The 22,306-nt window shown below is 42.9% G+C and overlaps 1 protein-coding gene across 1 annotated transcript in view; it reads right to left on the reverse strand.

Moving 5' to 3' along the window:
• The window catches only part of LOC126458100 (zinc finger protein 345-like), a 173,193-nt gene that overhangs the window by 36,435 nt on the left and 114,452 nt on the right, over window positions 1–22,306 (reverse strand). The window contains exon 6 of the mRNA XM_050094926.1: window positions 9,128–9,344. Within this exon, the coding sequence (XP_049950883.1) occupies window positions 9,128–9,344 (217 nt within the window). The remainder of the gene's footprint in view (window positions 1–9,127; window positions 9,345–22,306) is intronic.

Below are 22,306 nucleotides of genomic sequence, written 5' to 3' on the forward strand. Positions count from 1 at the left end.
AGAACCTACAGAGTGGCAATTGTGTTTGACGACATCCTTGGCCACTGAAGACCAAATGAAGCATTTTGACCTGAATATGTGGAATATCAAGGTTCAACTGAAGGTGGGTCTGTGATATTTTGAGGGGAGATGACCACTAACATGAATCAGCTGTATAATCAAACATTCTGAATGCTCAGACGTTGCCTTTCAGTCAACATCTGCATGATGAGTATGCTATTGATACCCATAGTTCTCAAAACAACAACAGCAGGGTTTATTGAGCTGAAATAATATGTGATCAGTTTTCCGAATACTCCTCCAACCCAGCTCATGTTGACTGGCTGCTAAATAACTTCACTTGAAGTCTGTGGGACATGTTGAAACAGCGAGTAAAATGCTGACATCAGTATCCCTGCAATTTGGTGGAACCGCACGATTAAATTCTCAGCGAGTGACTTAACCCTGATGTGATGTACCTGCTCAATCTTGTAGACTCACCTCCTAAGCGATTCCACATGTCTGTAAAGTCCAGGGACAGAATTACATAATGATTAAAATGTTCTCCCTAGGGGTGACTAATTTTTTGTCCAGTAAGCTTACATAGACAATGGGTATTATGAGATTTTACTGCCAATAAGCACTATAACAAATCAAAGTCATATTTTCTTCCCTTAGTAAATATCTAAAACAACATGATTTTATTTCTTACACTCAATTAACTGTAAACAAGTATGTATTTGTTTCAGTTCCTAATATAGTGTCCATACAGTCTTACAGCAAGTAATTTACCCGCTTTTCATTGTTCCGCTTGTGTTGTTACAGAAAGGGAGAATGTTAAATTGAGCATTTTTTGCACACATTCTGTAATGAGAATTCTCCACAGATTAAGTGTAGTGCAATGCACTTATGCATCTCTGAAATGGCTCACTACTGCATCTTATAGTGAGAGACTAACAATTCATTGTTTTAAGTTTAGGCTGAAACTGCACATTGTTACAGGTTTCTATTAAGATGGGTGACAATGCTAACAGCTACATTGTGTAAATAGTGCAGCGATAGCACCTATGAAGTATTAGTCTTAATTAATGTCCAAATTTAAATTTTATTGGCTATAGCTGTTCACTTATGAAAACCACTTCTTTGTAATCACTAGTATTAAATGCAGGTATGGAATTAACTTTTGAACTGGAATATGAAAGATGGATACTGTTGTTAATCAAATCCCAAACATTGATATTAATTGTTCCAAAAAGAGTTTGTAAAATTTTCTCTCAGTTCAGTTCATTGACATGTAGGGGAGGAAAAACTTGAGCCGTTTATACTTCCAGTCTCACTGAATTGGTTGAAACAAAACTCACATAAAATGTAATTCATCACTCCTGGTTACCCACACTTTGCTTACAAGGCACAAATGGTGTAATTCAAAATAGCAGCTTTACCAGGTCAGATTTTGCTGGCAAACCATAAACTATATTAAGTGATGCAGTGATATCTAATTGCAAATGCAGCAAACATATTAAGTTTCTATAATGACTATGACATCAAAAATGGTGAATCATGAAGTATAAAGTTTAGTTAAGTAAAACACAGCCTTGGAAGTAATTTAGTTTCATTTGATAAAAGATATAAGCCCATTATTTTCTTACATTTATAATCACAGACTGGACATGCTACACTGTTGCAACACTAAGTTGTTTCTCTTTTCAAATTCTTGTGTTATTTTTTCTGACATTTTGTTTTTTATCCTCACTACAGAAGAAATGAAGATGGAGAAACATACAATAAAAGTGATATTTCAGTGCCTGTGTTGTTCAGAAGTATGTTGCAATATTCCTTCGGACATGTATGCATGTCTGATGGAACAGGCACTGCGGCATCTACAGCTGTTATGAAATTCATGTAATGTATTTGCAGTTGTGGATATTGACAACCATCAGCTATGTAACTGAATGCTGATAATGAACATCTGAGATGGATCATGACTTGAATCCAGATATCCCACTTATTGTGAGTGGTCACCTTATCATTAGGTTATCCGAGCACACCTCATGGCCAGGCCCAGACTTCCACATGCCATCAACCATGTGTCTACAACATGCACTTGTACACTCGTTATGTATATTCCCATATAGGGAAGAAATTTTGGTTGGAGTCCCAGTCTAGCACAAATTTTCAATGTTGTAATTCTATTATAAAGCTAATGGCTGTTCACATTCACAGCTATGAACACATATCATGTATATAATAAAAAGTGGGACAACTTCTTGTCTACACATTTGGTCTGAATACGTCATGTATTAACAGATCAAGATGGCATGTTAACTCCCCCAAAGTGCAAACTGTTGTAGAGGTGAAAGAACACTAAAAAGTGAACAAGCCAATCAAGAAATCTGGACCAAATGTTCCCTTACAAGTGTAAAACTATAAGCTACACAAAAGGTCATGCCAAGCTATAATCAACAAAGGAAAAGAAAATACTACACACATACAACAATGGACAGGAGATAAATTGTGACATCTAAAAAAATGCAAAATGGTTTGGTCTCAAAGATTTCAACAATTCTCTCCAAAAAAGAACATTGTGTATACAAAGACAGAAGCAATGATTACTGAAAAGTGGTGGATGAGATATCATACATAAATGGTAGTGCACGTGACAAAAATAAATGAGAATGAAGAAAGAGGGAGTCTAGAGTCAGGACAGGTAAAATAAATTTGTGAAAATAAAAAAGGAAGCAGATTTCTATCCACTGATTCTCTGCATCTCTAGAGCCACTATGGCAACTAGGCAGTTCTCTCTCTACATTTTCAATGTAATTAAAAGAACAACAACAATTATAATAAAACAGTGGCTCTGGAAAGTGATATCAACTGACCACTAGAAACACACTGTAATTAACACTGAAATGCACCTAATGGTTTAAAATTTGTTCACAAAAAAATGCAGTAGAATAAATAGAACAAATTTTCTCTGGCAGATCAAAACAATGAACACGACAAGTGAAAGATCATAATGCATGTGTTATATCTTACATCTTATGCCTCAGAGGATAATCTCTGTCTCTCAAAATATTTCTATAGTAGTTCCAACCTCCAATAAGTCTACTTGTCAACCACACAAAAGGACAAGTCTTGCAATAAGAAAGAAGCGGCAAAAATGATCCAACAAAAATCTATCAACAGATCCAGCATTAAATATTCATTTATAGATGAGTGAATGCTGAAATCATTTTGAAAAGAGAAATAGCTTCAGCTATTAAAAATAAAATAATCAACCAATGGGAAACCCAGGATGGAATGTAACAATTTTGGAGAAGGAAAGTTGAGTCATGATAGGCACAACAAAAAGATTCACACAATTATAGCTTTGTCCGCAATACACACACACACACACACACACACACACACACACACACACACACACACATACATATGCAAATGCAGCTCACTCACATGACTGTAGTTTCAGACAACCGAAACCACTCTGCGAGCAGCAGCATCAGTGCATGATGGGAGTGGCGATTACATGGGGATATGGAGGAGGCTGGTGCGGGGTGGGGGAGGGATCGTATAGTAGGGGTGGCAGACAGTGACGTGCTTCAGTTTAGACAAAGGGCAGGGGAGAGGGGGGGAGGGAAGTAGTGCAAAAGAGAGAGATAAAAAAAATAAAAAGACTGGGTGTGGTGGTAAAATTATGGCTGTGTAGCGCTGGAATGGAAACCGGGAGGGGACTGGATGGGTGAGGACAGTGACTAACGAAGATGTTATGGGTACGTAGGATATATTGCAGGGAAAGTTTCCACCTGCACAATTCAAAAAAGCTCATGTTGGTTCGAAGGATCCATATGGCACAGGCTGTGAAGCAGTCATTGAAATGAAGGATATCACGTTTGGCAGCGCGTTCAGCAACAGGGTGATCCACTTGTTTTTTGGCCACAGTTTGTTGGTAGCAATTCATGCAGACTGACAACATGTTAGTTGTCATGCCTACGTAGAATGCAGCACAGTGGTTGCAGCTTAGCTTGTAAAACACATGACTGGTTTCACAGGTAGCCCTGCTGTTGATATTAGTGACCTGAGTGGAGTAGGTGGTGGTAGGAGGATGTATGGGACAGGTCTTGCATCTAGGTCTATTACAGGAGTATCAGCCATAACGTAAGGGAAGGGCGGATGAGTATATTGTGTAGGTTTGGAGAACGGCGGAATACCACTGTAGGAGGAGTAGGAAGGATAGTGGCTACGACATTTCTCATTTCAGGCCATGGTGAGAGGCAATCGAAACCCTGGCGGAGAATGTCATTCAGTTGCTCCAGTCCAGTGAAGGCTTCAGTGAGACCCTCGGTATATTCTAAGAGGGACTGCTCATCACTGCAGATGCGACGACCACAGGTGGCTAAGCTGTACCGAAGGGACTTCTTGGTATGGAATGGGTGGCAACTGTCGACGTGGAGGTATTGCTGGTGATTAGTAGGTTTGATATGGACAAAGGTACTGATGTAGCCATCTCTGAGGTGGAGGCCAACAACATCTACAAAGGTGGCTTGTTGGGTTGAGTAGGACCAGGTGAAGCAAATGGGGGAGAAGTTGTTGAGGTTCTGGAGGAATGTGGATAGGGTATCCTTACCTTCCATCCTGATAGCAAAGATGTCATTAATGAATCTGAACCAGGTGAGGAGTTTAGGATTCACGGTTTTTAGGAAGGATTCCTCTAGATGGCCCATGAATACGTTGGCATAGGATGGCGCCATGTGGGTGCCCATAGCCGTACTCTAGATTTGTTTGTATGTAAGGCCTTCAAAGGAGAAGTAATTGTGAGTGAGGATATGTTGGTCATGGCGACTAGGAAAGAGATTGTTGGTTTGGAATCCATAGGGCATTTGGAAACATAGTGCACAATACCAGTAAGGCCATGGGCATCAGGAAGAATGTTGTGTACTCTTGCCCTGCAGGAACTTGAGCAACATGCAAACCCCCCCCCCCCCCCCCTAAAAAAAAAAAAAAAAAAAAACCTCTGTATCCTGCTGACTTCCTACTCCTGCCTTGGAGTACCACTGTCCACCATCTCTACAGTAACCTCCAAACCTCCCCCATATCCCCGCATAGCTGACAAACCCTGCCTCACAGACCTACTACACTTACCCCACCCTCCAAAACTTCCTCCCACCACCACACAGAATCCAGAATCTAAACAGACCCACAACACAGTTATGAACCTTTCCTCCAGAAGTTTTAGTCCCACACAAATACCAGTCCTGCATCATGCAGGACTTGTTAAAGACCTTCTCTCCTTCTGGTCCCAACAGTGCAAACACTTTTTCGCCACCACCCCTACCAATCAGACTCAACCAAAGACCAATGTTGAACCCTGCCTGACTCCGTTCACTCATCCATCCAACCATGAACCACACCGACTGCCATCAAATCACCCCCTGTTAACTATCCAGAATTTCTTAATCTCGAACCTTGCCTCACCATCATTCCCCAAATCCCTCAACATGCAAACTAACCTTACACCCACAGGAAGAACTGCAGTCCACCATCTAAAAACTGATCCTGACCTTATAATCCTACCTGCGGACAAAGGCTCCCCCACTGCTGTTTTGAACCGCAAGGACTACCTGGTGGAAGGACTCCATCAGCTATCAGATATATCCACCTACAAACCTTGCCACAGAGACCCCATTCCAGTAATCCAACAGGGTCTCCAGCCACTACTCAAATCCTTAGGCCCATTCCAGAACCTCTCCCTGGAGTCCATTTCTCTACACACCCCTACCACTCCCTGTCCTCACACTTTCTACATGCTTCCTGAGTCCATAAACCAACCCCCCCAGGACACCCCATTGTGGCCAGTTACTGTGCCCCCACTGAGAGAATCTCTGCTCTTATAGACCAACACCTTCAACCTATTACCCAGATCATACCCTCTTGTATAAAAGACACCAACCATTTCCTTCACCGACACTCCACAGTTCCTGTCCCTTTACCACACAGTGCTCTGCTCGTCACTATTGATGCCACCTCCTTGTACACTAACATTCCTAATGCCCATGGCCTTACTGCTATTGAACACTACCTTTCCAAATGCCCTATGGATTCCAAACCAACCACCTCTTTCCTAGTCGCCAAGACCAACATATCATCACCCACAATTACTTCTCCTTTGAAGGAATTACCTACAAAAAAATCCAGGGTACAGCTATGGGTACATGCATGGCACCATCCTATGCCAAACTATTCATGGGCCATCTAGAGGAATCCTTCCTAAAAAACCAGAATCCTAAACCCCTCTCCTGTTTCAGATTCACTGATGACATCTTTGCTACCTGGATCGAAGGTGAGGACACCCTATCCACATTCCTCCAGAACGTCAACAACTTCTCCCCCATTTGCTTCACCTGGCCCTTCTCAACCAAACAAGCCACCTTCCTAGAAGTTGACATCCACCTCAGAGATGGCTACATCAATACCTCTATCTATATCAAACCTCCAAATCACCAGCAGTCCCTCCTCTTCAACAGCTGCCACCCATTCCATACTAAGAAGTCCCTTCTGTACAGCCCAGCGACCTGTGGTTGTCGCATCTGCAGTGATGAGCAGTCCCTCTCGGAATATACGGAGGGTCTTACTAAAGCCTTCACTGACTGTTATTATCCTCCCAACCTTGTACAAAAAACAAATCTGCTGTGCCTTATCTTTCCAGTCTCCCACCACCTCCCAAAGTCCCACAGTCCAGCTACAGAGGAGCATTCTCTTCGTAACTCAGTACCACCCAGGACTGGAGCAGTTGAATTACATTCTCCGCCAGGGTTTCAATCACCTCTCATCATAGCCTGAAATGAGAAATGTCCTGCCCACTATCCTTCCCACTCCTCCTACAGTGGTATTCCGTTGTCCTCTGAACCTACACAATATACTCAACCACCCATACACAACCCCTGCTACCCGTTCCTTACCTCATGTCCCATACCCCTGTAATAGACCTAGATGCAAGACCTGTCCCATACTTCCTCTCACCACCACCTACTCCAGTCCAGTCACTAACATCACCTATCCCATCAAAGGCAGGGCTACCTGTGAAACCAGTCATGTGATTTACAAGCTAAGCTGCAACCACTGTGCTGCATTCTATGTAGGCACGACAACCTGCAAGCTGTCTGCCCGCATGAATGGCCACCAGCAAACAGTGGCCCAGAAACAAGTGGACCACCCTGTTGCTGAGCATGCTGCCAAACATCTTTCATTTCAATGATGCTTCACAGCCTTTTCTGAATTGTGCAGGCGGGAACTTTCCCTGCAATACATCTTACGTTCCCGTGACTCTTCTGGCCAACCTTCGTTAGTCACTGTCCTCACCCATCCAGCCCCCTCTGTGTTTCCATTCCAGCACTATACAGCCGACATTTCACCACCACACCCAGTCTTTTATCTCTCACCTTATGCTACCCCCTCCCCCCCCCCCTCGCCTCTCCCCTGCCCTCCGTCAAACTGCAGCACTTCACTGTTCGCCACCCCCACTATACTATCGCTCCTCTACCCCGCACCAACCTCCTCCTTATCCCCACGTAGTCGCCACTTCCTTCATGCACTGATGCTGCTGCTTGCGGTGTGGTTTCGGTTGTCTGAGACTGCAGTCGTGTGAGCGAGTTGCATTTGTGTGGATGTGTGTGTGTGCATTTGTGTACATCTGTCTATTGTTGACAAATGCATTAATCGCCGAAAGCTATAACTGTGTGAATCTTTTTGTTGTGCCTATCACGACTCAACATCTCTGCTATATGGTAAGTGACAACTTTCCTTCTCTAATATTGATACATTAATCAACCATATATGTGGATGTAAAAGGTGTTCTTTCCCAGGATTAGAGAAGGAAATAAATATGCGTAGGAAGGAATTGGAGGAAACAGCAAGTGTATTTTCTCCATTCACATTCAAGCCTGATATTTACTTTTTATTCATCATAGAAACTATATTCATTTTAAATAACAAATTAGAATAATGTAAATTCCTGGATTTAGCTATGCATAAAACAAGGGAGAGGCAACCACTCACCTATAGTGGATCAATGTGTGGAACACAATAACACATAACAGAAAACAGCATACACAATGAACAAAAAGTTCTTGGTTTTCCAACCATGTCATGACTGCCAGTGGGCTGCTGGTATGCCCCTTACATACACTGGCTGCCAGCTGTGATGTCACTGTTGCCTGAGGCATCGCAATATAGGGGCATACGTTGACTCAGCATTCGATGTGGCCGCTTCAACTGTGCGATCACTGGATCCCATGCTGTGATGAGCTGCAGGCCACCACCTCTATTTAGGGTGTTATTCGTGAGTTTTACTTCAATGGTTTCTTTGATTACACAATACCAGAAGCTGTTTGTGCAAGCCACAACAGAGGTTTCATCAAATTTTATCTGGTGTCTGTTTTCTAAAGCATGCCTAAGGCAGATTTCTCCGGGTAGTGTAGGGGATAAAACCTCTCATGTTCCTTCCTGCACTGTTCCACAGTGTGTAACGTTTGTCTGACACAAGACTGGCCACACATGCAAAGTATCTTGTAGACTCCAGTTGTTCTGAGACCTGCTGCGAATTTAACTGGTCTTAGTAATTGGAGTTTTGTTACAGGCCTGAAGATCAATTTGATTTGTGTCATTTGAGCAGGCGGTTTATCTTGCCCGACACAAATAACAACCTACATAGAGAGAATGGCCTGCAACACAGCATGGCATGGGATCCAGCAATCACGCAGTTGATGCAGGTGCACTGAATGCCGAGTCAACATATGTCCATATATGGTGATGCTGCAGGCACCTGTTACGTCACAGCCAGAAGCTAGTGTATGTAAGGGGTGTACCAGCAACCCATCGGCAGTCATACTACTTGACAATGGCCAAGGATATTTAGCCAAAAGCTCATATAATTTTAATTATTTCGCATGGTTAGAAACCCAAGAACTTTTTATTTAATGATATCACTGCAAAACTGCATTCTTACAGCATTCACATTAGCTTTCAAGCACTAGCTCTTTTTTCAGCAATAGTATGCACATGCACACACACACACACACACACACACACACACACACACACACACACTCACACTCCTGTGACCATGGCAAAGAAAGGAAAAGGCACTTACAAGAGAACTGTTGCTGGGATGATCCTTGCGGATATGATCCCGCAGAGCATTGCTGTCACGGAAGGACAAGCGGCAATCCTGACAGCGGAATCCCTGGCGGTGAGGATGTGCAAGAAATGTATGTCTTGCCAAAGCTTGCTGTGTTGAGAATCCTCTGGGACATACCTCACAGCGATGAGGTTGCTTATCAAGATGGGCCTCACGATGGCGACGGTATCTTAAAAATATCAAAGCAAATACAGAAATTAATTATTTGATTTGCATTAATTTTGGAAGAAAAGAAACTTCTAACAATTTCTAATCTGTAAAACGTATTACAAATTAAGCAACATAAAAGTAAAGGTCCTGGGCTTCAGTTTCACTCCATGTTGTTATTTTTGTATGGAACATCTCATATTCCAAGTCACAGATTAAAATTAGCTTTAAACTAACGTTTTAATTTATTTTATTTGTTATTTTGAGCAATAGAAAAACCATGTGGAATTTAACTGCTAGCTACCCACAATCCCAAACCCCTCACCTGGTTCACATCACTGATGACAGCTTTGTGGTCTGGACTGAGGGTGAGGACACCCTATCCACATTCCTCTAGAACCTCAAAACCTTCTCCCCCATTCACTTCTCTTGGGCCTCCTCAAGCAAACAAGCCATCTTCCTCTATGTTGACCTCCATCTCAAAGATGGCTCCATCAATACATCCGTCCATATCAAACCTACCAACCACCAGCAATACCTTCACTTTGACAGCTGCCACTCTTTCTGTAAAGAAGTCACTTCCATACAGCCTAGCCACCCTTGGCCGTCACATATGTAGTAATGAGCTGTCCCTTTCCAAATAAACGAAGGATTTCACTGATGCCTCCACAGACTGAAATTACTCTTCAAACCTGTTACGGAAATAAATAAACAGATCTCTCGAGATTTGTCCATCCAGTCACCTACCACATCCCATATTCCCACCGTCCAGACACAAAGGAGCACTCCCCTCATGACTCAGTACCACCCACGATTGGAGCAACTGAATCACATTCTCGCCAAGGATTCGACTACTTCTCATTGCGCTCTGAATTGAGAAATATCCCACCCATTGCCCTTTCCAACCCTCCCTTAGTGGTTATCCGCACCCACCAAGCCTCCGCAATCTCCTTGTTCATCCCTATTCCACCCTCGCTCTCAATCCCTTGCCTTGTGGCCCATATCTCTTCATTAGACCTTGATGCAAGACTTGTCCCATACCTCCTCCCACCACCATCTACTCCAGTCCCATCACAAGCATCACCTACCCTATCAAAGGCAGGGCTACCTGTGAAACAAGTCATATGACCTACAAGCTAAGCTGCAACTGCTGTGCTTCATTCTATGTGGGCATGACAATCAACAAGCTGTTTGTCTGCAAGAATAGCCATGAACAAAGTGGTCAGTAGATTGCTGGACCACCTTGTTACTGAACATGTTGCGCAACACAAAATGCTTCACTTTAATGATGGCTTCACAGCCTGCACCATCTGAATCATTTCTATCAACATCAGCTTTTCTGAATTGTGCACATGGGAACTCTGCAATGTGTCCTTTGTTCCTGTACGCCCCCTGGCCTCAACCTTCACTAGTCCCTGTCCTTCACCCATCTATCCCTTTCCTGTTCCGCTCCAGCAGTACTCAGCCTTCTATTATGCCACCAATGCACCCACTAGTCTTTTTCCCCTCCTCTACCTTTTTTCCTTTTCCGCTCCACTCCCCCCCTCCTCCTCCTCCTAAAATCTCCCAACTGCACGTAGCACCCCTACCCTCTCCACATCACATCACGTCCCTGCATGCTCCCACAAGCGGCACTTCACCTTCCCCCACCTCTACTCTGCTATCCCTTTTCCTCCCATCCCAGCCTCCTCCTTATCCCTCTTCACCTCAACCACCCATAGACTGATGGGAGCATTAGTGGCAGTTTCTGTATGCACTCCAGCCACAGCAGCTAGGGCAGTGGTTGTGTGTGTGAGTTGTGGTTGTGTGGGTGAGTCTTGCTTGTGTGAATGTGTGTGTGTGTTTTTTGCTTAAGAAGAAGACCTTTTTGCTGAAAGCTCAAATGTATAACTGTCATTTTGTTGTGCCTCTCTGCAACTCAACAACTACTCTGTATGGTGAGTAGCGATCTATCCTTTCCATAATAACGTCGTTAACTCCCACATTGTAGTATGTTCTGTTTTTAATGAACTTGTTGCTGATGACATGTTAAATTCTAATCTTCAAATACACCTTATAACAGTTTTAGTAATCTCTTTTTCCTGAGAGTTTTGTACATCACTGTTAATTTTTATACTTCCTAACATACAATATTATAATTTTACAGGTAATTCCTGTTTTGATGCATTTGTAAATATTAATAAACAATTCATGTTTAAAAGCACACAACATTTTATTATACAATAAATTACATTAACTGTTCTTATATTTACCATGGCAGGTCTTCCAGTTAAGGTGAAGCAGTAGTGGTACCATTACAAAGAAAAGGAGCAGCAGAAGCAAGTACGAACTTCAAAAGTACCACACCAGCAGTTTTGTCACAACTGGGCACACAGAACTAGGAGAAAATGATGTTACGTACGAAAGATGCAGTTGTATGTCTGAAGTATGCAGTGTCATGACAACCTTTAAACTAGAATATGTTCCTATCAACCTAGTGCTATAGTTTTGGAGGCTACACGTTGAGATAACATTGATCCATTCAACCGATATTTTTTAAATGCATGGGTCAAGACCATTCCCCATCGAGGGACTGAAAAGCTTGTTATACGACCTCATACACAAGAACTTTACAAGCAAATTACAGCTTCATCAACAATAGCAGGAAAAAGAAATTTGACATGCATGACTGATGTATTTTGTCCTTTGCAGTGTTACATACCACTCCAAAGAAGTGATGCATGTATCTTCATCTTCTGACTGACAAATGATACGAGTGAAACCTATACAAAACAGATTGTAGATAAGAGCACAGATATTATGTGGGTCTGTTATTTTATTTGCATGTGGTGAGTCATGTTGAGGGATTAGTGTCTTCAAGATGGGACGGCAATCACAGCAACTTCATGATAGGATGTACCCGCTGGGATGCGAAATTATAAGTTTCAAGGATCAGCGACCTATTTTGAAGAGTTGCATTAGCTCAAAAAATATAAGTTTATTAATTTAAATGATGTTCAGAAAATGACAAATGAAATGTTATATTCAGACTGATTGATTCATTCTATGCAGAGATTTTGTGTTGGACGCTGATACTGAGAGAAGTTTGATGTTATACTCATGATGCATGCGATTTCAGAGATCACACATCCATACATTTCACACACACCCTTATAGAGGCCACCTGGGTTGGCCCCCTGGTGCCCTCTGGTGACGGCAAAAGAAACGGTATTATTTAAATGATCACAAAAGAATGCCCACCCTAATCAGTAATCTGTATTACTGTTGTCCAGTCAATGTGTTCAGTACTACGCACAACCTGTAGTTCATTGTATCTTATGTGTTTCTCTCTGAAGTACTACATTCCATAAATTTTATTTGTTCTTGCTGTAGCAAACTTGGTGACGAGAGTGAGGGTTATGTTTTCCCTGCATGTTAGTGTCAGTGCTAAGTCACCTGACTGTGCTGGCGTAAGCTGCCGCCAGCACATTGGTCGGCAAAGATGAAGCTCAAAGATCGATTAGCAGGTGCTAGATCAAGCGTTCCTATCACTAGAGAGGCCAGAGACACACCCACAAGCAACACGCCACCAACGCCCTCTCAACAGCATGTATTTAGCCCACTGTCGCCAACTGGAGGGCCTCACTGACTTACTAACTCACTCAATCATCCATTTTGGCATCTGTCAGTATACTCGCAGATGGGGGTTTAGTTCGTCACAGGGTAGGACAATACATAGCGGCCAGATTAGTGACTGTAGTGGGACTAGTTTACTTAACTAGAATTGTACTTTACATCAATCTGCAAGAGGACTATTACAGATGAGCTTGTACCACAAAACATGGACTCTATTCAATTGAAGTAAATGTTATAGTTCATTTAAATAAAAAATCGTATTAATACACATGTGCATTTGTGTTGTAGAAAGAGGAAATCAGCCACCCATAACATTATCCTCTCTCCTGCTTCCTTGCGGTACAAGACTCTACTCTGACAAACATCTCAGTGGAAGAAATACTCCAATGTATCACTGCGCAACAGCAAGCTTCCGCGGAACAACAGCAGGCTCTCGCCACTGCTCTAAACCAAATGGCATCTGCGTGTTCATGACAGGTTACTCTCCCATCAGTGTGTGACATTCACCTGCTTTATTTCTTCATTGACAGTCCTCTGTGTAGACACACTGCTTTGTTATACTGGCTGAAAAATGGGAGGGGGGGAGGGTGGAAGTTCAACACTGACTACAATAAACGATGTAGCCGACAGTTGCACAATTGTGTTTCACAGTTCTTTACTTTCACTGTTACAACCCCCCAATATTACACAACTATATGGCCAGTTCACTATTGGTAAATGTTGATAAACCTCTTTAATAGGTTGCAGGCAACATCAGCAAACTGCTACAATAGTTTGCTGTTGAACGTCTATGTGCAGTAAAAATCTAACCACACAGTTCACAGTTCTGGCAGAATAATACAGTACCTGCGACATTATTTTTGAAATAAATTAAACAGACATTGTCATTAATTATTCTAACACACGGTCTATTTGTATTACAATTATTCCACTGGTAAGTTGCCGCATTTTTGTTAATCTAACCAATACACATTTCACATCTGAAAATCGGCCATGGACCAAAAATTGGTCCTTTACATATCCTCACAATAACAGGCACTGAAACTATACATTGTTCGATGTTTAAGTATTGAAATTACAATTAAAACATAACTCATTCAATTAACTGACTACATAGAAAAATTCTTTCTTTTAACAGTTCCTTCTACCGAGAGGTTGCGCCGAATTACTTGTTTAAATAATTAAATTAACAGATATAGTTATACAAACAACACTTTTGACAAACATGGTAATTATTAATTAATTAAGGGCTGACTTTGCTAATATGTTTTCAAATAGAGCCAAATAAATACTTTAAGAATCCTAGTAGTTCTTCTTCCAAATGTTTATAATTAGTACAGAATTTATATTTGTTTATAAGTCAACAACAGAATCTAAGTCACAAAACAATTACTGATTTCACCCTATAATGATCTGTAGCAAAAGATATTAACTATGAATGGTCAAAATAAATTAGGCAATTAATTACATACACAAAACTAAGCATAAAATTTGACCTAGTGCTATATTCCTTAAGACTGAGGGCCAACCTTTCTCTTTTATGGAAATACAGATTATGCTCCAGCATGTTAACAATAATTAGGCAAAAATGAAAATAAAATGAATTTAAGGAGGCAGATGGCAAAACAAGACAAGAAGTAAAGAGATCCCAGCTTGTTTCATCACAAGTGCAACCGTCGTCCTTTCTGGTATACGATGAATCAGTTGTAGATTGGAACTGCTATGAGACACACTTATGCAGACATTTCCAGATTTTTTGTGTGGATGATGCAAACCTGGGTAGAGCTTTCTTTCTTTTACAGCCTTCACCACGCATTTATCAGTTGTGGCAACTTGCGCCTTTGCAAGAACTGGCCAGCTTATCATCTGATGAAATGTGTAAGCTTCTATCAACCTATTACTGTGACAGAAAGGATGCCATTGCAATGGGTGTCGAATTTTACCTTTGTCAGAAATGCCCAAAGCAATCTGCTTTATTTCTTCATTGACAGTCCTCTGTGTAGACACACTGCTTTGTTATACTGGCTGAAAAATTGGAGGGAGGGGGGGGGGGGGGGGGCTGCAGAATTATACAGATTGAGCCGTCATTGTAAATTTGTCACTAGTACCCACACAAATCCTACACTAATCACATGGTGAGTGATGGTATTATTCGTTTGGCCCTCAATAGGGAAGTCCACGAAAAAGCACTTCAATGTTAGAGTCCGATGCTTATGAATGTGCTCAAAATAACACAGCTCTTTGAAGTGTCACAAGCTGCACGCAATCAAATTGTTTTGTGGGGGAGGCATCAGAAGTTGCTCAGTCACCTGTGTTAGGCACGCTGCAAGTGTTCAGGATGATGAGGAAGGCGCTACAGTAGTACAATCTTTGACTCAGCATTGCATGCGGCAGTGGTGGTTATGGTCACACAAGCAACAGGACACATCACAGCATTCCCCCTTCCATCTCGCTCCTACTGCTTCGTCCAACACAAGCATACTGCGTGCCCTAAGCATTGAGCGGTTTGCAAGTGTCAAAAGAACGGCCACATTGTGTCCCTGTGCAAATACCATTCTGATGTGGCCGACATAGTAGTACTGATGAAAATAAACTGCATCTCTACAATGACTGTTTCCTAAACAAATTGTTTATTGATATGCGTGTGTCTAATAAACCACTAAAAATGCTTATGGACACATGAGCTGCGGTGACTTTAGTAAATGTACAAATGAAATGAAATGATCATATTGCATTGTTGGCTGGGAGGCCCCATGTGGGGAAGTTCAGCCGCCATATTGCAAGTCTTTTTTAGTTAACGTCATTTCGGTGACTTGGGAGTCGATGATGATGAAAGACACACAACAGCCAGTCATCTCGAGGCAGAGAAAATACCTGACCCTGCAGGGAATCGAACCCGATACCCCGTGCTTGGGAAGCGAGAACGCTACCACTTGAGGACAATAAATGTACAAATGTATGTCCACTTGAGCTCCCGTTCCCTCACACAGGTTTCAGTGAAGTTGGTTAGCTGCAATAAATAGCAGATTCCATCCTCCTGTCTCTTACAGATCTTTTGTTCACCCTCTCACCTTCGGATCATACCCATACCACACACTTGTTTGTGTTGGAAGCATTTAATGCTTTTGGTTTCTTCATTGTCAATGATGTAAATTTAGTGTAAGATCAAGTTCCGTATCAGCAACTGGAGTACCTCTGCACTGAGCTTTTGTCTCTGTTTTCCCCCTGGGCTCAACTGTGCCACTGGTTTTCAGGCCCACATTACCAAGATAGAGTTAGCCTGCCATCATTTTTTCCAGGCATGAAATGTGCCTATCGCGTTGCGCGACTCTGTTAAGGCTGAATTAGACCATTTATCATCACTCAATGTCATTTGGCCTATTTCTTCCAGTGAATGGGTTACACCACTGGTCATTCTAAAAAAGCCAACAGGTAAGTTTTGCCTCTGTGGCGACTTCAGTGTCACAATTAATGTACACTCTGTGATATATATCTACCCTTTGCCCCCACCCTGACAAGTTTCTCACAAAATTGTCAGGTGGCCACTACTTTCCCAAGACTGATTTGTCAGAAGTATATCTGCAGTTCCTATCGGATGAGGCCACTAGGTGCCTTCTAGTTGTCAATACACCTTTTGGTCTATACCAATATCACACACGCCCGCAATTTTTCAACTTTTTTAGAACAGCTGACAGCCTCTCTACCTGGCTGCATCAATTACGTCAACAATATGTTCTTTCAGGATCTTCCTCTAAAGAGCATCTTAGCAATCTCTGATAGTTGTTCCCTGTTTTGCTGTCTGCAGGTCTCAAGTGTAATCCTGCCAAATCTTTATTTTTTCAGCTGTCAGCAGAGTACCTAAGTGTTGAGGTTTCTCGTACAGAGGTCAAGCTGTTGCAGCAACATGTAGATGCAATTGCAGCTTTGTCGCTGCTGACCTCTGTTAAGGAACTTCAAGTGTTTCTAAATAAACTGTACGTGTTTCTAAGTAAAGCTGTGTACTATCATAAGTTTTTACCGGGCGCATCCACTGTTGCTCAGCCACTGCACGCGCTTCTGCATAAAAATCTGCCTTTTTCTGGTCCCTGGCTTGTGACCAAGCATTCGCTTTGCCCAAATCTAAGCTTCAGTCTGCCCCATGTCTGGCCATTTTTCAGTCGAGTCAGCATCTCATGTTGGTTACAGGTGCCTCTCAGCACGGTCTTTGTGTGTTATTGACACACGAATACACGAACAGGTCTGAAAGACCCACTGCTTATGCTAGCAAGACTTTACCGTATTTACTCGAATCCAAGCCGCACTTTTCCGGTTTTTGTAATCCAAAAAACCGCCTGTGGCTTAGAATCGAATGCAAAGTAAGCGGAAGTTCTGAAAAATGTTGGTAGGTGCCGCCACAACTAACATCTGCTGTAGATTATATGTACTGCTACACAGACAAGCTTTGCAGGCACAAAGATAAATACTGGTGCCAAAACGTCAGCGTCAGTAAATAAATTAAAAGAAAAGGTACAAGAATATATTTATTATGCCATGTATTCTTTCGTGTTTGCTGCTATCTCATTTACATCCCGTCTGCTTAATAAACTACGAAACTAGAGAGAGACAACAGCAAACGTGGAAGAATATACATATCATGTCATGTTTATATTCGTATTATTATTATGCTGAATAGTGATACAGTCAGAAATGAAGCACAGCAATTGACTAGATTTTTAAACCTAAGATGACTCTAATTTATGTGCTGAATGTAATGTACTAAAGAGGCATCCGCAAAGATTTTCAAACAGAGAAAAATTTCCGCTAAACTCTCGTTCAGAACATCATCTATCATACGCAGTCTATTATTTGGTTCTTGTTGATCATTATCAAAGAAAGTAGCAGTGTAAGTAACAACAAATAGCAGTCTCTTGCCGTTGTTTAGCTTATGACACAATTCCTCTCTTTTTTTATTGTAAGCGGCAGTAGCATGCACAAAAGCAAGTCAGGGTGTGAGCGGCGACAGGTCGTAAACACTCATTGTCAGAATGTGACAAATAATGCATGACACAGTACAATAATGCATTTTCAGCTTAGAGTGATGTAAACACCTATAACAAAGAGAACGGCACTTATCACATCAAAACAAAATAAGCAATCGATTCAAACCAGACAAAGCACCTGGAAAAGGAGGGGTACATGTATAAACACAGATGGAGCGCCTGATACATAGCAATGGCTACTTGGTAAAGCTTAGCTGTTAAGATTATACTCAAACCAAACTACTGTAGCTTTATCTTCATCCATTCGACCTAAATTGTGTCTCATGTTACAATGGACCAACTTTGTTTCGATTTGGAGGTGCAGTCTAAAACTTTTCTCCCCCCCTGAATTTCGAGTCTCAAATTTCAGGTGCGGGAAATTATTTTTCCCTTGATTTAGAGTATCATTTTTCAAGTGCAGCTTAGATTCGAGTAAATACGGTAACTACCACTTAGCAGCAGTATTCTCAGATCGAAAAGGAGGCTTTAGCGACTGGTTCAACCTCAAGAAATTTCATATCTTCTTGTATGGTTTTAAGTTCCATTTAATTACAGATTACAAGCTGTTAGTTCCTCTTTTTAACCCTGCGGCTTCCAGGTCAAACAAGGTAGCACATTTTTTCCAGTGATGAACTCTCTTCCTCTCCCTTTATCGTTATCAGATCCATTACCAGCCGACGATGCAACATGTCAATGCTGATGCCTTATCTCGCCTTATCAGGCCACACCCAGTGTTAAACCACAATGAGTTGCTTTGTTTCTATTTAGATACTGAGAACCAGACTGTGGTCAATGGTTTACCGTCACTAGTGCCACAATAGCATCGGCAGTCACCACGGATCCTGTACTTGGTCAGGTCCTCTATATTGTGCAACCTGGTTCTCCAGTAAAATACCCGGGCCATGCCTCGGATCCCTTGCATAATTACTTCTCCCTCCAGCTCCACCTTTCTGTGTTTGACGGGATTCTTTTCTTAGCAATAGAGGACTCTGTTGCCTAGGTAGTGAATCCCACTTCCTTACACTGTAATGTTCTGTGGCTTCTGTGTGTCTGACTTCTCGCACCAAAGCTTTGGCCCGCCAGCATGTGTATTGATCGGGCATAGGTGGGGACATTGTGCAGCTTATCATTGCTTGCACTCACTGCATTCAGCAACACGAGACTCTGTGGATGTCTTTTTACCCTGGCCAACAAAGCAATGCCTATGGGAACATCTTCATGTCCATTTTGCTGGGCCCTTCTTGAATCAGTATTGGCTCATTGTAACAGATACCTATTCCAAGTTTCCCTACTTGTCTGTCTGCGTCCACGGTGGCCACTACTTCAGCCCTGTCTAAGATTCTTGCAATTGAGGGACTTCTACATACCGTAGTTACTGGTAACAGTCACCAATTTGTTTGCTGACAATTTGCATCTTTCTGTCGGGCTACTGGTGTTCACCATCTCACAGCTCCACCGTTTTATCCTAAATCAAACGGTGAGGCCAAACGTGTAGTTTTGATGTTTAAAGCTCCCCCTGAAGCTGCTTCTGACCATTTTTTGAGTTCTTACTGTTTCACTCCACTGGGGCACAAAAGTGTTTTCATGTATGTGGTTTTCCTAAACCTGGATGGGAGAGGTGATGTACCTTCACTCATGAGGTGCATGATTTCAGAGATCATGCAACCATACAGTTCACAGGCCCACTTACAGAAATTACCGTATTTACTCGAATTTAAGCCGCACTCAAATCTAAGCCACACCTGAAATCTGAGACTCAAAATTCAAGGGGAGAGAAAAGTTTTAGGCCGCAACTCCAAATCGAAACAAAGTCGGTCCATTGTAATACACTCCTGGAAATTGAAATAAGAACACCGTGAATTCATTGACCCAGGAAGGGGAAACTTTATTGACACATTCCTGGGGTCAGATACATCACATGATCACACTGACAGACCCACAGGCACATAGACACAGGCAACAGAGCATGCACAATGTCGGCACTAGTACAGTGTATATCCACCTTTCGCAGCAATGCAGGCTGCTATTCTCCCATGGAGACGATCGTAGAGATGCTGGATGTAGTCCTGTGGAACGGCTTGCCATGCCATTTCCACCTGGCGCCTCAGTTGGACCAGCGTTCGTGCTGGACGTGCAGACCGCGTGAGACGACGCTTCATCCAGTCCCAAACATGCTCAATGGGGGACAGATCCGGAGATCTTGCTGGCCAGGGTAGTTGACTTACACCTTCTAGAGCACGTTGGGTGGCACGGGATACATGCGGACGTGCATTGTCCTGTTGGAACAGCAAGTTCCCTTGCCGGTCTAGGAATGGTAGAACGATGGGTTCGATGACGGTTTGGATGTACCGTGCACTATTCAGTGTCCCCTCGGTGATCACCAGTGGTGTACGGCCAGTGTAGGAGATCGCTCCCCACACAATGATGCCGGGTGTTGGCCCTGTGTGCCTCGGTCGTATGCAGCCCTGATTGTGGCGCTCACCTGCACGGCGCCAAACACGCATACGACCATCATTGGCACCAAGGCAGAAGCGACTCTCATCGCTGAAGACGACACGTCTCCATTCGTCCCTCCATTCACGCCTGTCGCGACACCACTGGAGGCGGGCTGCACGATGTTGGGGCGTGAGAGGAAGACGGCCTAACGGTGTGCGGGACCGTAGCCCAGCTTCATGGAGACGGTTGCGAATGGTCCTCGCCGATACCCCAGGAGCAACAGTGTCCCTAATTTGCTGGGAAGTGGCGGTGCGGTCCCCTACGGCACTGCGTAGGATCCTACGGTCTTGGCGTGCATCCGTGCGTCGCTGCGGTCCGGTCCCAGGTCGACGGGCACGTGCACCTTCCGCCGACCACTGGCGACAACATCGATATACTGTGGAGACCTCACGCCCCACGTGTTGAGCAATTCGGCGGTACGTCCACCCGGCCTCCCGCATGCCCACTATACGCCCTCGCTCAAAGTCCGTCAACTGCACATACGGTTCACGTCCACGCTGTCGCGGCATGCTACCAGTGTTAAAGACTGCGATGGAGCTCCGTATGCCACGGCAAACTGGCTGACACTGACGGCGGCGGTGCACAAATGCTGCGCAGCTAGCGCCATTCGACGGCCAACACAGCGGTTCCTGGTGTGTCCGCTGTGCCGTGCGTGTGATCATTGCTTGTACAGCCCTCTCGCAGTGTCCGGAGCAAGTATGGTGGGTCTGACACACCGGTGTCAATGTGTTCTTTTTTCCATTTCCAGTAGTGTATGAGACACAATTTAGGTCGAATGAATGACGATACAGCTGTAATAGTTTGATTCGAGTCGTAAGCTTAGCAGTTAAGCTTTACCAGGTAGCCGTTGCTATGCGTCAGGCGCTCCATCCGTATTTATACGGGTACCCTTCCTTTATCACGTGCTTCATCTGGTTTGAATTGATTGCTTATTTTTCTTTGATCTGGTAAGTGTCGTTCTCTTTGTTATAGGTGTTTCCGTCACTCAAAGATAAAAATGCATTACTGTACTGTGCCATGCATTGTTTGTCGCATTCTGATAATGAGTGTTTACGGCCTGTCGCCGATCGCGGCGTGGCTTGCTTTTGTGCACGCTACCGCCGCTTAAAATTAAAAAAACAAAGAGAGGAATCGTCTCATTAGCGAAACAATGGCAAGAGACTGCTATTTGTTGTTACTTATACTGCTGCTTTCTTTGATAACGATCAACAAGAACCAAATAATAGACTGCGTATGATAGAAGATGTTCTGAACGAGAGTTTAGCGGAAATTTTTCTCTGTTTGAAAATCTTTGCAGATGCCTCTTTAGTACATTACATTCAGCACATAAATTAGAGTCATGACATTACATGTATATTCTTCCGCGTCTGCTGTTGTCTCACTCTAGTTTCGTAGTTTATTAGGCGGACAGGATTTAAATGACATAGCAAACAAGAAAGAATACATGGCAAAATGTTTATATTCGTATTATTCTTATGGTGAAGAGAATACCGCATGTGATTCACAATTCATAAAAGTTCCTATTAGCAACTATTTCTTCTCAGAGGTAGGAAAAACTTCAGAACGCAGAGTTGGCCATATTGACAAAAATCCCAAACAGTTTTCCCAGTCAGATTTTCGTAATACATTGAAATGCTGCTACATTCGAAGATGAACAACACGGAATTTGTATTTACTTCGTTGGAAAATGTATGAAAATGCAGTGGTCGAAACTCAGGATGGAGAAAAAAGCTCGTTTTCCACCTTTTTAAAAAATTTATTTACTGAGGCAGTGGTTTTGGTGCCAGTATTTATTTTTGCACCTGTGAAGCATGCCTGCGCAGCGCTACATATATTCGACGACAGAAGTTAGTTG

This window comes from Schistocerca serialis, chromosome 2, assembly GCF_023864345.2.
Source record: "Schistocerca serialis cubense isolate TAMUIC-IGC-003099 chromosome 2, iqSchSeri2.2, whole genome shotgun sequence".
In the NCBI taxonomy this organism is placed as follows: domain Eukaryota; kingdom Metazoa; phylum Arthropoda; class Insecta; order Orthoptera; family Acrididae; genus Schistocerca; species Schistocerca serialis.